This window comes from Mus musculus, chromosome 5, assembly GCF_000001635.26.
Source record: "Mus musculus strain C57BL/6J chromosome 5, GRCm38.p6 C57BL/6J".
NCBI lineage: Eukaryota > Metazoa > Chordata > Mammalia > Rodentia > Muridae > Mus > Mus musculus.
In genome coordinates this window covers 128,264,862-128,277,865 of record NC_000071.6, presented here as the reverse complement: position 1 = coordinate 128,277,865, position 13,004 = coordinate 128,264,862, and the positions used below count along the sequence as shown (strand labels likewise).

The window sequence follows — 13,004 nt, the reverse complement described above, 5'->3', positions numbered from 1 at the left end:
TGTCTTGCATGAGTTGACTTCCTCATGGTATATGTTGAGAGGCTTAAGTAAGTGCTGGCTTCTTCAGTCACTCAAGCTATGGTCATGTCTAAGATCAACCCCCTCTAATAATATCTAAACCAGAGTGTGTGCAAAAACAGTGCCACGCCCCATCTGTGAGGCTCCTGATTGGAGCCAAGGTGGTGGTGGGGAAGGTGCTGAAACTTTTCACAGCTTGTGCTCTGGGGGTTCCGAAGACAGTCTGTGGCTTGCTGGGCTGGTGTTTTCTCAGTTTAGCTAACATGCCCCAAGAGTGTTCACCACCTCTGCATTGGTACAACAGCCTATGGTGATTCAGGCAGCTGCTAGACTATCAAGAAGTGCTGTCCTCCAGTTTCAGTCTAATGTCCAGGGGTGACCAACCTTTTTAATAATGTCAGCTACATCCAGGGGTGTCCAACCCACAGCCCTTGGATTGGGGGAGCATATGTTTATTCTGCATGCATTATAACATGATGTCATGTGTGTGTGTGTGTGTATTGTGTTGTATGGTATGTATAAATGTGTGTGTGCATTTAATGTAATATGTAGTTTGTGTATGTAGTATAGTGTGTGTAGTGTGTGTGTACATATAATGTGGTGTGCAGCTTGTGTATATTTGTGTGTGTAGTGTGTAGTTTCTGTGTGTCTGCATACAGTGTGGTGTGTATACATGTACGTGACATGTAGTTTGTGTTAAGTGGTATATGTGCTATGATATGTTTGTTATATGTGTTTATGTGTGTGTTGTATGTTGTATGTGTTTATGTGTATGTGTGTATATGCTCATGTGGTTGAGTGCTCTCTGGTTTTGTGCTCTTTGGGTGGAACACTATTTAAAATGCAAAGGGCACAGGAACAAGGCAGTGGCTGAAATCCCACAGCGGCTTATTGAGGATCAACTTGCTTAGAGCCCAGTAGGTGTAAAAGGCAGTTGAAATTTTACCTCGACAACCTGATAGCTGTGTGCTTTTGAACAAGTCACCTGCCCTCTCTGGTCCTACTTACTGGCAAGTGGGGACAAGGAAAATGCCCCATGGGTGGAGCTTCAGAGGACTTGCCTCCTTCATTTACGACTGAGGAGCTGCTGGATGGGGTGACCACGAATGTGTCAGTGATGTATCAATAAATCTGCAGGGAGAGTAAAGGGAACTGCTGAAGTGCAGGATCTCTGGTGTGACGCAAGCTGAAAAGCAATGGATATTCTGCTGCAAGGTGGAAGGCAGGGTGGGCAGAGGTGAGTCAGGAGGACCCATTGGTATGGGTGATTGGAGATTGGAAACCTGAAGGGGTCCCCTAACATGGTGATGGCCTAGAAGCTGATTAGGGAACAGTGCCTGGTGGGATGGAAGGACATGCAGGATAGCAGGGAATGTCACAGGCTGGGGATGGGGGGTGGGGTGAATCTGGAAGGTTGTAGGTGCTGAGCTGAGACACAGTGTGCTTGTTGATCTTGCACCCTTTTGGATCTCCTGCCCCAGGTTTACCCGGTGCTCTCCTGTGCTGGGAGCCCCATGGGGGAGGGACTGCACAGTAGTTAGAGTCACCAGGGAGGGGCACATTGCTGCTTCCATCCCCCTCGAGTCAATGTCTCAGAGGGTATATGATGAGGATGTCCTGGACTAGGGGAGCCATGGCTGTGAGCTGCTGACTGTGGGTTGATGATGCTGCCACTTGGGGGCCGTTTTCCCTGTTGTGTGTTCTCATTAGCCTCAGCTGTCCACTTTACATAACCTAGTGGAATCCACCTGGGAAGATGGAGTCTCAATTAAGGAGTTGCCCAGATCAGATTGGCTCACGTCTGCATCTGTTGGGGAGATTGTCTTAATTGATGATTAATATGGGAGGGCCCAGCCCACTATTGGGTGGCACCATTTTCGATGGTTTGTATATGCGTGGCCCAGGGAGTGGCACTATTTGAAGGTGTGGCCTTGTTGGAGTAGGTGTGGCCTTGTTTGGAGTAGGTGTGTCACTGTGAGTGTGGGCTGTAAGACCCTCATCCTAGCTGGCTGGAAGTCAGTCTTTTGCTAGCAGCCTTCAGGTGAAGATGTAGAAATCTCAGCTCCTCCTGCACCATGCCTGCCTGTATGCTGCCATGCTTCCTACCTTGGTGATAATGGACTGAACCTCTGAACCTGTAAGTCAGCCCCAATTAAATGTTGTCCTAAGAGTTGCCTTGGTCATGGTGTCTGTTCATAGCAGTAGAATCCTAACTAAGACCCCACCCCTAGGCATCTGTGTATGGGCTCTATAAGAAAGCTATCTGAGCATGAGCTGGTGAACAGGGTGAACAAGCTAGCAGTATTCCTCCATGGTTTCTGCATCGGCTCCTACCTTTACTTCTTTCAGTGATGGATTGTGACCTGTGTCAGATGTCTGTCGAGAGCACTGCCTTTGACAAGGACAAGCCTCAGGAAAAAACTCTGGTACTTCTGACTTCAAAGACGGCAAGCTCATTGGATCCCCGCATGAGCCTCATATCCATGAGGGATGAATTTTTATAAGCCCCCAGACTGCCCTAGGTCTGAAACCATCCCAGTTTCTTCTATAAAACAGAGGCAATTGAATTACCAATAGGACCTCCAAGTGGTTCAGGCTTTTCCTCTGACAAAGACTAGACAGTTCTGCCAGGTTAACTGTTGGCCAACAAAACACAAGAAGGGCTACTTAGAACCAAAATTACCAGGTGCCCTATATTACACTTCATCTTAGGAGACAGAAAAGAGAAGTTTCTGTATTATATTTGTTTTCTCAGCATGCTCCATGGGATATCTGTACTTCCTAGAAACCAAACCAGAACTAGGTGCCTGCACGTGTCAGGAAACCTGGATTGCACTGTTCTCTGCAAGAGAGGCGTACATCCTGGTGGCTTCTTGGGAATTTGCACTGTGTGCAACCTAGGTTGTACCTCCTCACTTGATCCCTGCTAGTCTTTTACCTGCAATCATTTTCCCTAAGTTGTTCTTTTTGGACCAGTGAAAGAGTCAAATAGAATAGAGTTCTGTGTTCAGGTGACCAACGTCCTTGTTTCCTGAATGTATTGCTTAAGGAAACAGTGTTCTCTCAGAAGTGTGAAGATTAGTATAAAATGTCTCTGAATCCACTGGCAAGCAGGTCATGCTCCATTCCATCAGGTAAGAAATCACAACCATGATGCTCAAACGCAAGCCAATTATTTTTCCCAACGGGCCCCTCATTTGCTTCTCCTGCGCTCAGCTCCTTATTTGGCACTTGGCCCATTTGTAGGTGAAATCAAATGGAATTCTTAGGTGATGGAAGGTGCCTCTCTGAAGACTGGAGTACAGTGGGTGTCCCAGCAGCCATTTTGTGCATTGTCGCGTGAGATGGGTGCCATTTTTGTAGATTATAAGGCACAGAGAGGGAGGGAGATAAGAAAGGAGAGAGTTTAGGAAAGGAGAAGAAAGGTAGGCGGGAGAAAGATGGAGGAAAGGGAAGAGGGAGGGGCCTGTGGAGATGGCTCAGTTAGTCAAGCATTTGCTACCCAAGCTTGAAGAGGAGAGTTGGGATCCCAGCTCCCGTGTAAGTGTTAGGTAGGCTTGGAGGTCTGTTTGCAAGTCTGTTGCCCAGAAAGCTGACACATCCAGTCCCCAGAACAAGTGTAATAGCTAGATTAACCATACCAGCCAATTCTGGGTTTCACTGAGAGACCTTGCCTCGATGACCATGGTGGAAAGTGATTGAGGAGACTCTTATGCTAACCTCAGGTCTTTGTGTACTCTACATGTTCCCCCATACATGCAACCACATATACAGACACACACCATACAGACAGACACACAAACACATGCAAAAGGAAAAAAGAGAAAGAGAAAGCGAGTGTGGTGGTTAGCTTTCATTAAATTGACACCATGGGGAGAGGGAATCTCAACTGAGGAATGCCTCCATCATATTGGCCCTGGGACAAGCATTTTTGTGATTAATGATTGATGTGGGAGGGGCCAGCCCACTGTGGGTAGAGATGTCCCTGGGCTGGTGGTAGTTCTGAATGATATAAGAAAGCAGGCTGAGCAAGTTAGAGAGAACAAAGTAGTAAGGAATATTGCCCAATGGCCTCTGCTTCAGATCCTGTTCCAGGTTCCTCTCTTGACCTTCCTCAATAACGGACTGTGAACAGTAAGATCAAACAGATCCTTGCCACCATAGACCTAAAAGGTGGTACTTCAGCAGGGAGGGAGAAAGGAAAAAGAGTTGCCTGGGAGCTGTTGTGGGTCTTGGTAAGGCATTTGTAGGCAAAAAGCATCTGCACTGGATCCCAGGGCGAAAGACCTCTAGACGGTTTTCAGACCAAAAGCTGGAGTTATTTCCCCTCCAGTGCCCTGCCGTGACCTTTTCTTGCTTTACTGTTTTCCTGAATGGTATTGGAGGACCCTGTGTGGTTGACCTGGCGCCCGTGTAATTAGCTGCACAATTAAGTTTTGTGTCCCCAAGCAGCGGGGTCAGATGTTCAACAGGGAGGTTCAGGAGGGCCTGGGTGCACAATGCTGATGCCTGCCCTGTTCTCTTCTGCACTTCTGACCTTGGCAGCTTCTTAGACTGCATGGTAAGCTGGCTTGAAGCTGCTCAAGGCAGTCACTCTGCAAAGTGTCAGATGTGGGTTGAATAACCAAGGGGTGCCTTGTAACAGAGGGTGTCCCTTTAGGAATCTCATGGCCCAGGGAGGGCCCCCCTCTCTCTTCTCCTCTCAAATCCCTGCTAGTGGGATTATATTGTGCTCTCAGTGAAATAGAAGCATTGGCAATCATGATTATAGTCATGCTGTGGAAAAAAGGATCTTGCAAAATCCTGGTGAAAAATATTCTGCTCTTTTGTATAGAAAATGTATAACCTGTTTGTGTGCCCATTCACTCATTTATTTATCCAATATTTACTGGGGGCCTCATAGTTGTTAGGGTGCTGTTCTAAAGACCCCAAGTGCTGTGGAACACATGGGACCTCCCCATTAGCTGGCATGCAACCTACTGCTCAGTAGAGACTTACCGAGAAGCACAGAGTGATGGGGGATGGAGTTGCTGTGTAGGACACACATGGGGATGTGACCCAGAGATGCATTTTGAGACAGGTTTTACAGCAGAAGTGGCCAAAGGCAGGATAAGATTGTAACTAGCTAGGCTGATGTGGAGTCTGTCTGGGGGTGGGGCTTGAGGGACCCAAAAGGAGGGGGGATCCAGGAAGCTCCTCTCAGAGAACACACAGAATATGCCTGCTTGCTCTTTGAGCTGACTTTTAAATGAGTAAATGCAGGTCTGGGAAGTCACAGCTCAGGCTCCAGTTCCCATGTATTAAAACATGGTACTTCATTGGTTAAGGCATCTTGTTAGGCTTATGGTAGTGGCTACCCCTTTCTGGGACAAAATACGAGGCAAAAACTACTTAAGGGAGGAAGGCTTATTTGGGCCCACTGTGTGAGGTGCAGGCCCACCATGAGGGTGCAGGCCATCACAGTGGGAAGTCGAGGTGGCAGGAGCATGAGGGAGCTGGTCACATGACATCTAGAGGCAGGAAGTAGAGGAGATGGATGCAAGTGTGTAGCATGCTTTCTTTCTAAGTCTATGGGATGGAGGTGCCTACATTGAGGGTGGGTCTTCCCTCCTCTGTTAAAGTTTTCTAGAAACATCCTTATAGTCACCCCCTGCTCCCCCTCGCAGAGATCTATTTCCATTTCTGTGGTGATTCTAAATCCATGAAGTTGAGAATCACAACACTGAGAGTATCTTGATTTTAAGAAAACATGTTTACATGTGTATGCCTGGGTGGTGTCTGTGCATGTATGCATGCTGAGATGTATGTGGGCACATGTGGTTGGAGATGCATAGGTTTGATATCAGTGTCTTCTTCAGTTGCTGTCCACCTTAAAAAGTCAGGGTTTCTTGGTGAAGGTAGAACTTACCAACTTATTTACCCTAGCTTCATTGCCCCAGAGGTCCCCTGACCCTACTTTCTGAGGGATTACAGACAGGTCCACCTGGCTTTTCTATACAGGCTCTGGGCAATCTGAACTCCAGCCCATACTGTGCATATACCTTATCCCTTGAGCCAACTTTCCAGTGTGCATATTTAAATATTTGAAAAAGAAATTCACATTATTAGGCTCTAACCTATGAAACTACTGTCTGGGCCAGTCCTAAATCACATGGATCAACATGCTCTAGACAGTTTGTCTTAACATAAGCATGAGTCTCATCCTGCCATGAGTTTGGTGATGACACTAAATAGAGAGATTTTTTGTTTGTTTGTTATTCCAGTCTGCAAAGTGAACTTGAACAGGTGTCTGTTGACCTGGCCTAGCTGTAAACTTGTATGCATCGTGGCTTCTGTGTTCTCAGACCTGGACTGCAACTTCCATTAATTCTCAGAAGCAAAGAGGGTTGGTGCCTTGCTGATTGTCCCACAAGCTATATGTGGCAAGTCTAGAGACAGCCTTAGTTATGGGCTGTCCCTGTTGCTCCCGATAGACTTGAGAAGGCACTGTGCTTTCCGGAGGGATGCTTTCATGGGGTCACTGAAGCTGACGCAGGTTGTTGGAGGGATGTCAGTGTCACTTCTGAATAACCAGGGACCAGTGTGTGGCTGCTGCTGTGGTCTACACCAAGGATGGCGCAGCCATGCCCAAGCAGTCAGGGCTACTCAAGCCGGCGGCTCCCTGGCCAAATGGCTTCTGTGAGTTGTATAATTTCTCAGTCTGGGTTTTTATTACAGAAAATAAGACAAACTGTAAAAATAACATGTTGGATTTTTTAACCACCCCCCCCTCACAGGGAGAATATGTTCCCTAAAGAGAAAAGTAAAATGTTTGTTATTCACTGGTGGCAGAACGATCTTCGTAGGTCGTGAGTGTAATGCATTAACTATAGATGCTGCCTCAAATTCTTGGCTTGAAGGTCCAGGCTACTCAAAGGTCCAAGGCATGACATGGTTAGTCCCTTCCCTGTCTCTAGAGAACTATCACCAATTCAGTCTCCAAGCCTATTCTCCCTATCTGACTTTTATCTGATAGCAATGGAATGTGGCACACCAAGATGCAATAAGACTAGGCGCAAACCCGCATATCAAAGCTGGATGAGGCAAACCAGTAGATGGAAAAGGGTCCTATGAGCAGGCAAAGGAGAGATAGCCCTTCTGTTGTTAGGAGTCTCACAAACAGCCCAAGCTAAACAACCCCAGCATGTATGAAGGGGACAGATTTCCAGTGCCCCTGCATATTTATGCTCTAAGGAGTAAGCCACTTGAAGGCCTTGTTATCCCATTTTTTGTTATTGTTATTGTTCAAATTTTTGTTTAGATTTTAACTATTTACAAGTTCCACGTTTATGGGCGTCAAGTGACAAGTTTTTCTGTCTAACACTAGTGACATTATGTTGCGTCTTTTCCTAGGGAGATGCAAATAAAAGCCTGTTCACTCCAGGTAGGGCACCAGCAACCAAAGAAAAAAACTATTTCCATCCAAATTAAGCTTGGTGAACCACTATTCACAGAAACACAGGCAACCAAAAGGCAGCTTTGTCACTACAAGGAGATCACCACATGGGTGACAATCCTCAAAAGCTGTGTCCCTGGAACTCTGGACACATATTACAGACACCTCCACCCAAAATAATAAGCTTATGGCCCCTAAATCCCACCTCCAGACAGGGTTTCTCTGTGTAACACTGTCTGTCCTGGAACTAGCTCTGTAGACCAGGCTGGCCTTGAACTCAGAGATCCACCCGCCTCTGCCTCCCAAGAGCTGGGATTAAAGGTGTGTGCCACCATGCTCAGCTGATAATATTCTCTTCTGCTTATAGAAGCTTGGAGAGGTCCTGATGTGTCTTGTAGTTGTACAAATTCTCCTAACACTTAGTGAGTTTTGTGAGCCTCCTACCTCCTAAGAAGTATTTTATAAGTCTGGAGGAAATATCTACCCATTTGTTTCATCTACGTGTGCACGCACGTGTGTATGTGTGTGCATGTTCATGTGGAGACCAGAGGTCAATATCACATGTCTTTCTCAATCTTTCTCCATGTTGTTTTTTGAGATAGTATCTCTCATTGACCCTGACACTCACTGATGGAGCTAGCCTGGCTGTCCAGTGAGCTCCAGAAATCCTCCTGCCTCCATCTCCTGAGCCCTGGGCTAACAGGCATGCATCACTGTGTTCAGTTTCTTTTTGATTGTGAGCCTAGCCTTTAATGATTGAGCCATCTCTCCAGTTCACTCAGCTTCTTTTTAATATGGGATAGGGGATGGGAGTTCCTTTCCACCTACTCATGGCTTGTGAGCCATCTCCCCAACTCCTTTACTTAGCATCTACTTCCCATACGTTGACTTGATTCAAAGGAGAAACACTGGACAGTTCAGAATTGCATCATGGGTCCAAAAGTGAGGCTGTGGGTAGCTACCGATGTGCTCTCCAGAGTCTACAAGTCGGGTGTCTCAGGATCACTAACACCTGCCCTCGGTTCCTCCCAACAGTGACGGAAGGCCGAGGGATCCTGGAGAGCATTCAGCGGTTCTCACTACTGCCTACCTACCTCCCGGTCACCTACCATATCAACAATGCGGATGTCTCCTTCTTCCTGAAGGAGGCCAACCAGGACATCATGCGCAACTCCAGCCTGCAGTCGCGGGTCGAGTCCTTCCTGATCTACAAATCTAGGCGACTGCCGGTGCTCAACGCCAGCTACGGGCCCTTCTCACTCGAGCAGGTAGTGCCCCAGGATTTGATGTTGCCTTCCAACCCATTTGGATTCACTAACACATTCTCCCTCAACTGGAGGCTGAAGGCCTACATCCTGCAGGAGAAAGTCTACCTGAGCCATCCCAAAGTGCAGGTGCTCTTCCACATCGTGGGTCGAGACTGGGATGACCACAGGGACGAGAACTTGCCTTGCCTGCGGGTCTTTGCGTTCAGAGAGACTCGAGAGGTTCGAGGCAGCTGCCGTTTGGGTGGAGCCCTGGGACTGTGCGTGGCCCAGCTGGAGATGCTGCCGGGCTGGTTCAGTCCACCATCAGTGGTATCTGGGCGCAGGAGGCCCACGGAGCAGCCAGAGGGGAATCCCGTGGAACTGTATTATGCTGTACAGCCAGGGGATGAGCGAGGCGACTGTGCCAAGGAGGATTCGAGGAAGAGCGGTGGTACTCCAGCAGGCCACAATGATGTTGATGAATCCAGTCCCCCTTTGCATAGAATTGGGAGCGTCTTCCTTCGGGAGACCCCCAGCAGTCCACCTTTGAAGGAACTGCGTTTGGATAGCAATGTGGCTGTTCATTATGTCCCTAAGACTGTGCGGCAAGGAGATGTACTCACCTTCCCTATCTCTGTCTCCAGGAACTGCACGGAGGATCGCTTCACACTGAGGTGAGCAGGTTCACATTCTGTCTATTGCAACCCCAGCGATCCAGCCGGGCTGCTGTGGAACTGTCTGCAGATGTTCATGTGCTGTGTTCCATGAAACATAAGGCTTAGTTGTATTTCTGGCTGGCCGCTTAATGATGAATGATGGACATTTTTTTTTTTTTTTTTTTTTTTTTTTGTAGAATGTACATGTACATAAGAGACCATGGGTGTCATTCCTTGGGTGATACTCATTTTGGTTTTATTTTGAGAAAGAGTATCTCACTTTCCTGGAGCTTGCTGGTTAGGCTAGTTGGCTGTCCAGTGAGACCCTAGAATCCTCCTTTCTCTGCCTTGGAGCATTGGAGTCATCGAACCATGAATCTTTAGCACTATATTCTGCTGATGTGCATGGATTCTGGAAACCAAACTCAGATTCCCATGTTTTCATAGTGAATGCTTTACTGACTGTACTATCTTGCCAGCTCAGAAAATATTTTTAAAGTCTTATTATTGTGTGTGTGTGTCTATGTCCACGTGTATGCATATGAATGCAGTACCTGGTGAGGCCAGAAGGGGCCATTGGATCATCCTGGAGCTGGAGTGATGGGTGACTTTTAACTACCAGATGTGGGTTTTAGGAACTGGATTAGAGTATACTGGAGGAGCAGCAAATACTTTTAACTACTGAGCCATCTCTCCCAGACTATAAGATAGTTCTCTTTAATATCAATGAAACTCCCAGGTTGTCACAGAAGAGTCGTGTTGTTGGGATCCCTTGGCCTTTGTGAAGTTTGTCAACAGGCATCGGGACACTGAGGGTTCCACAAATCAGTCACTTCACAACTGGGTCTTTAAACACCTCGCAGTTTCAGCGAATCTGCAAACTCAGTTGCGACAGTTGTCAGGGAGGAAGGAGAACATGGCTTTGCCAACTCAGGATCTATTCCAGACAGGCAGGCTCTAAGTATAAAGTGGTACCAGGCTTAAAGTTGTCATTTTGTTTCTCCCTGGAAATAGAATGTACTGTTTAAAAAAGGAATGAAAGAGCATAAAGAGAATAAATGGTGGGATCTTGGGTACCTTATGTAAGGTTGGAGCAAAGAGGAGACATTTAAAAGAAGCACCGAGTACTTTAGAGAAATGCTCTGGAATTCGCTTTGGAATATGTTAGAAGTTGCCTTGTGTCGATTGTGATGTAACTAAAGCCTTTAGCTCCATGTTAAATGTAGGTGAATTTGGCTGCAATAGTTAATTAGCACACACATTTTTGGCTGATCAGCAGTGTCCCAGCAGCGTGACATGACTTGGCCTGTTGTGCGACACTGCTTGTTTTCCGCTTGCTTTTTAAATCTAGGGGTTTTCATCTTTACTTCTCTCTCTCTCTCTCTCTCTCTCTCTCTCTCTCTGTGTGTGTGTGTGTGTGTGTGTGTGTGCGCGCGTGTGCGTGTGCGTGTGAATCTGCGCACACGCACATGTGCACACACACCACATGCACACACACCACATGAGTGCAGTGCCCACAGAGACCAGAAGAGGGCAACAGATCCCCTGGAGATGGTTGCAAGCTGGCTGAAATGGGTGCCAGGAACTGAACTCTGGTCTCCTGCAAGAGCATCAAATGCCCTTAAGTGCTGAACCATCTCTCCAGCTCCCAACACGTTAGGTTTTATTGTGATCCTTGAGAACATAAATGTAACCGCATGTGGGGTACATGTTGCCTGTGGATTTCCAAGATCATTAGCTTGAATCTGATTTCAGATTCTCCTCCAAATTTATAACTCCTCTTTGTTATCTTTCCTGTCTGTCTGTCCATCTGTCCATCCATCTGTCCACCTGTCCATCCATTCATCTACCCTCCATCTACCTATCTATCCTTCCTTCCCTTGTTCTTTCCCTCCCTCCTCACCTCCCTCCTTCCCTCTCTCCCTCCTCTTCTTTCTTCCTCCCTCCTCCCCGCCCTCCTTCCCTTGGTTTCTTTTTCTACTCCCTTTTCCTTATGTCTTGTTTAGGGGTGATGAGCTCAAGGAAACAAGCCATTCTTTTGCTTTAGCTCACAAATTTAAGTTGAGCTGATTCTGAACTGGCATCAGGGGTTCTTTTTTTTTTTTTTTTTAATTTCAATGAAAGCAGTAGACATTAGTGAACAGCATTTGTCTGATGATTGAACTTGGCTAAAACTGGAAGGTAAAACCCTTGGCTTTGCCTTCTGTGCATCTGGGGATTAACTAAAGGGCCAGGGGCAGGGTGGTGGTGTAGGAAGACATCTGTGGGCCTATGGCCATGCCTGGGCTTCATTTTGCCCCCATCTGGCAGACTGTGCTGCAGACGAATAATGAGCCCTCTCCATGTTCTGCAAGTGTGTGCTTCAACTTGTGAATTCAGAAGCCTTGTGTAGCATCCTTAGAGGTGGCTGGTTATAGAGAGAAGTCCTTTATCTAGAAACCATGGCTTTATAAAAAGGGGGGCCTCAGGATGGAAAGATGGCTCAGTGGTTAAGAGCAAACTCTGCTCTTCTGAAAGTTTCTGAGTTCAATTTCCAGCAACCACATGGTGCCCACATCACAGCCATCTGATGCTGTCTTCCTGGGTACAGATGTATGTGCAGAGTACCTGTATACATAAAATATGTAAATAAATAAGTCTTAAGAATAAAAAAGAAATAGAGTGTGGTGGCGCACACCTGTAATCCCAGTAGCACTCAGGAGGCAGAGGCAGGCAGATCTTGGAGTTCAAGGCCAACCTGGTCTACTGAGTGAGTTCCAGGACATCCAGGACTACACAGAAAAACCCTGTTTCAATAAATGAATCAATAGATAAACAGACAGACAAACAGAAAAAGGAAAAAAAGAAAAGGGGTCCCTGCTCTCCTGTGCATTCATGCCGGTCGTTGGCTGGTGGTTGGATTCCTGGGCCAGAAGAGAAATCTTACTGTACCCTGGACTTTGGCCTCAGGGGAGTGAGCTCTTCTAGCCTTTTCTGGAACCATCTGTGTGTGTGTTTGTGTGTTTTGTCAAAGGCTTGGGATCCTGTCGCCGCCATCTTCAATATGGCAAACCTGTCCTCTGGAGTCCTGAGGGAGATCAGCTCTCTTTGTTCTCCAAGAGACCCAAAAGGCATCCCCATTGCTGGGCCACACAGCCCATGGTGTTAGGTTTGGGCCTTTGCACATTCAGAAACAATCACATCATATCCATGTATGTCTGTTGGCTCTAGTTGTAAGTCAAAGCTTGGGTGATTTCAGATATAGAGAAAAAGTACATTTATTCAGAATCCATTCACTATGAATCTAGTTTTAACTTTTTACCCTTGAAATATATATATATATATATATATATATATATATATATATATATATATGTACATATATATACATACACACACACATATATATATTCCATATCCCCACAACAAATACCCTCTCAACTTCATAAGTGCATGAGGGTGAGGTTATCCAATGGAGCAAGGGAAACCTACCATTAGAATTATCCTCAAAAAAAAACAAAAAAAAAAAAACAATGAGTCTGCCTCCCCCTAACAACTACCAGCTGCTATCAGCTCTTCAGTAAGAGGTGGGGCCTGGAGATTTCCTCCCTCATTCCTGCTGGGGATTTTGACTAGATTGATGTTCTACCTGCAACCATAGCTTCTTCG

The 13,004-nt window shown here is 46.6% G+C and overlaps 1 protein-coding gene across 1 annotated transcript in view; it reads left to right on the top strand.

Annotated features, from left to right (window-relative positions):
* Tmem132d (transmembrane protein 132D) overlaps positions 1–13,004 on the top strand; it is a 649,587-nt gene that overhangs the window by 155,212 nt on the left and 481,371 nt on the right. Inside the window, exon 2 of the mRNA NM_172885.2 lies at positions 8,489–9,374. Coding sequence (NP_766473.1) covers positions 8,489–9,374 — 886 coding nt within the window. The remainder of the gene's footprint in view (positions 1–8,488; positions 9,375–13,004) is intronic.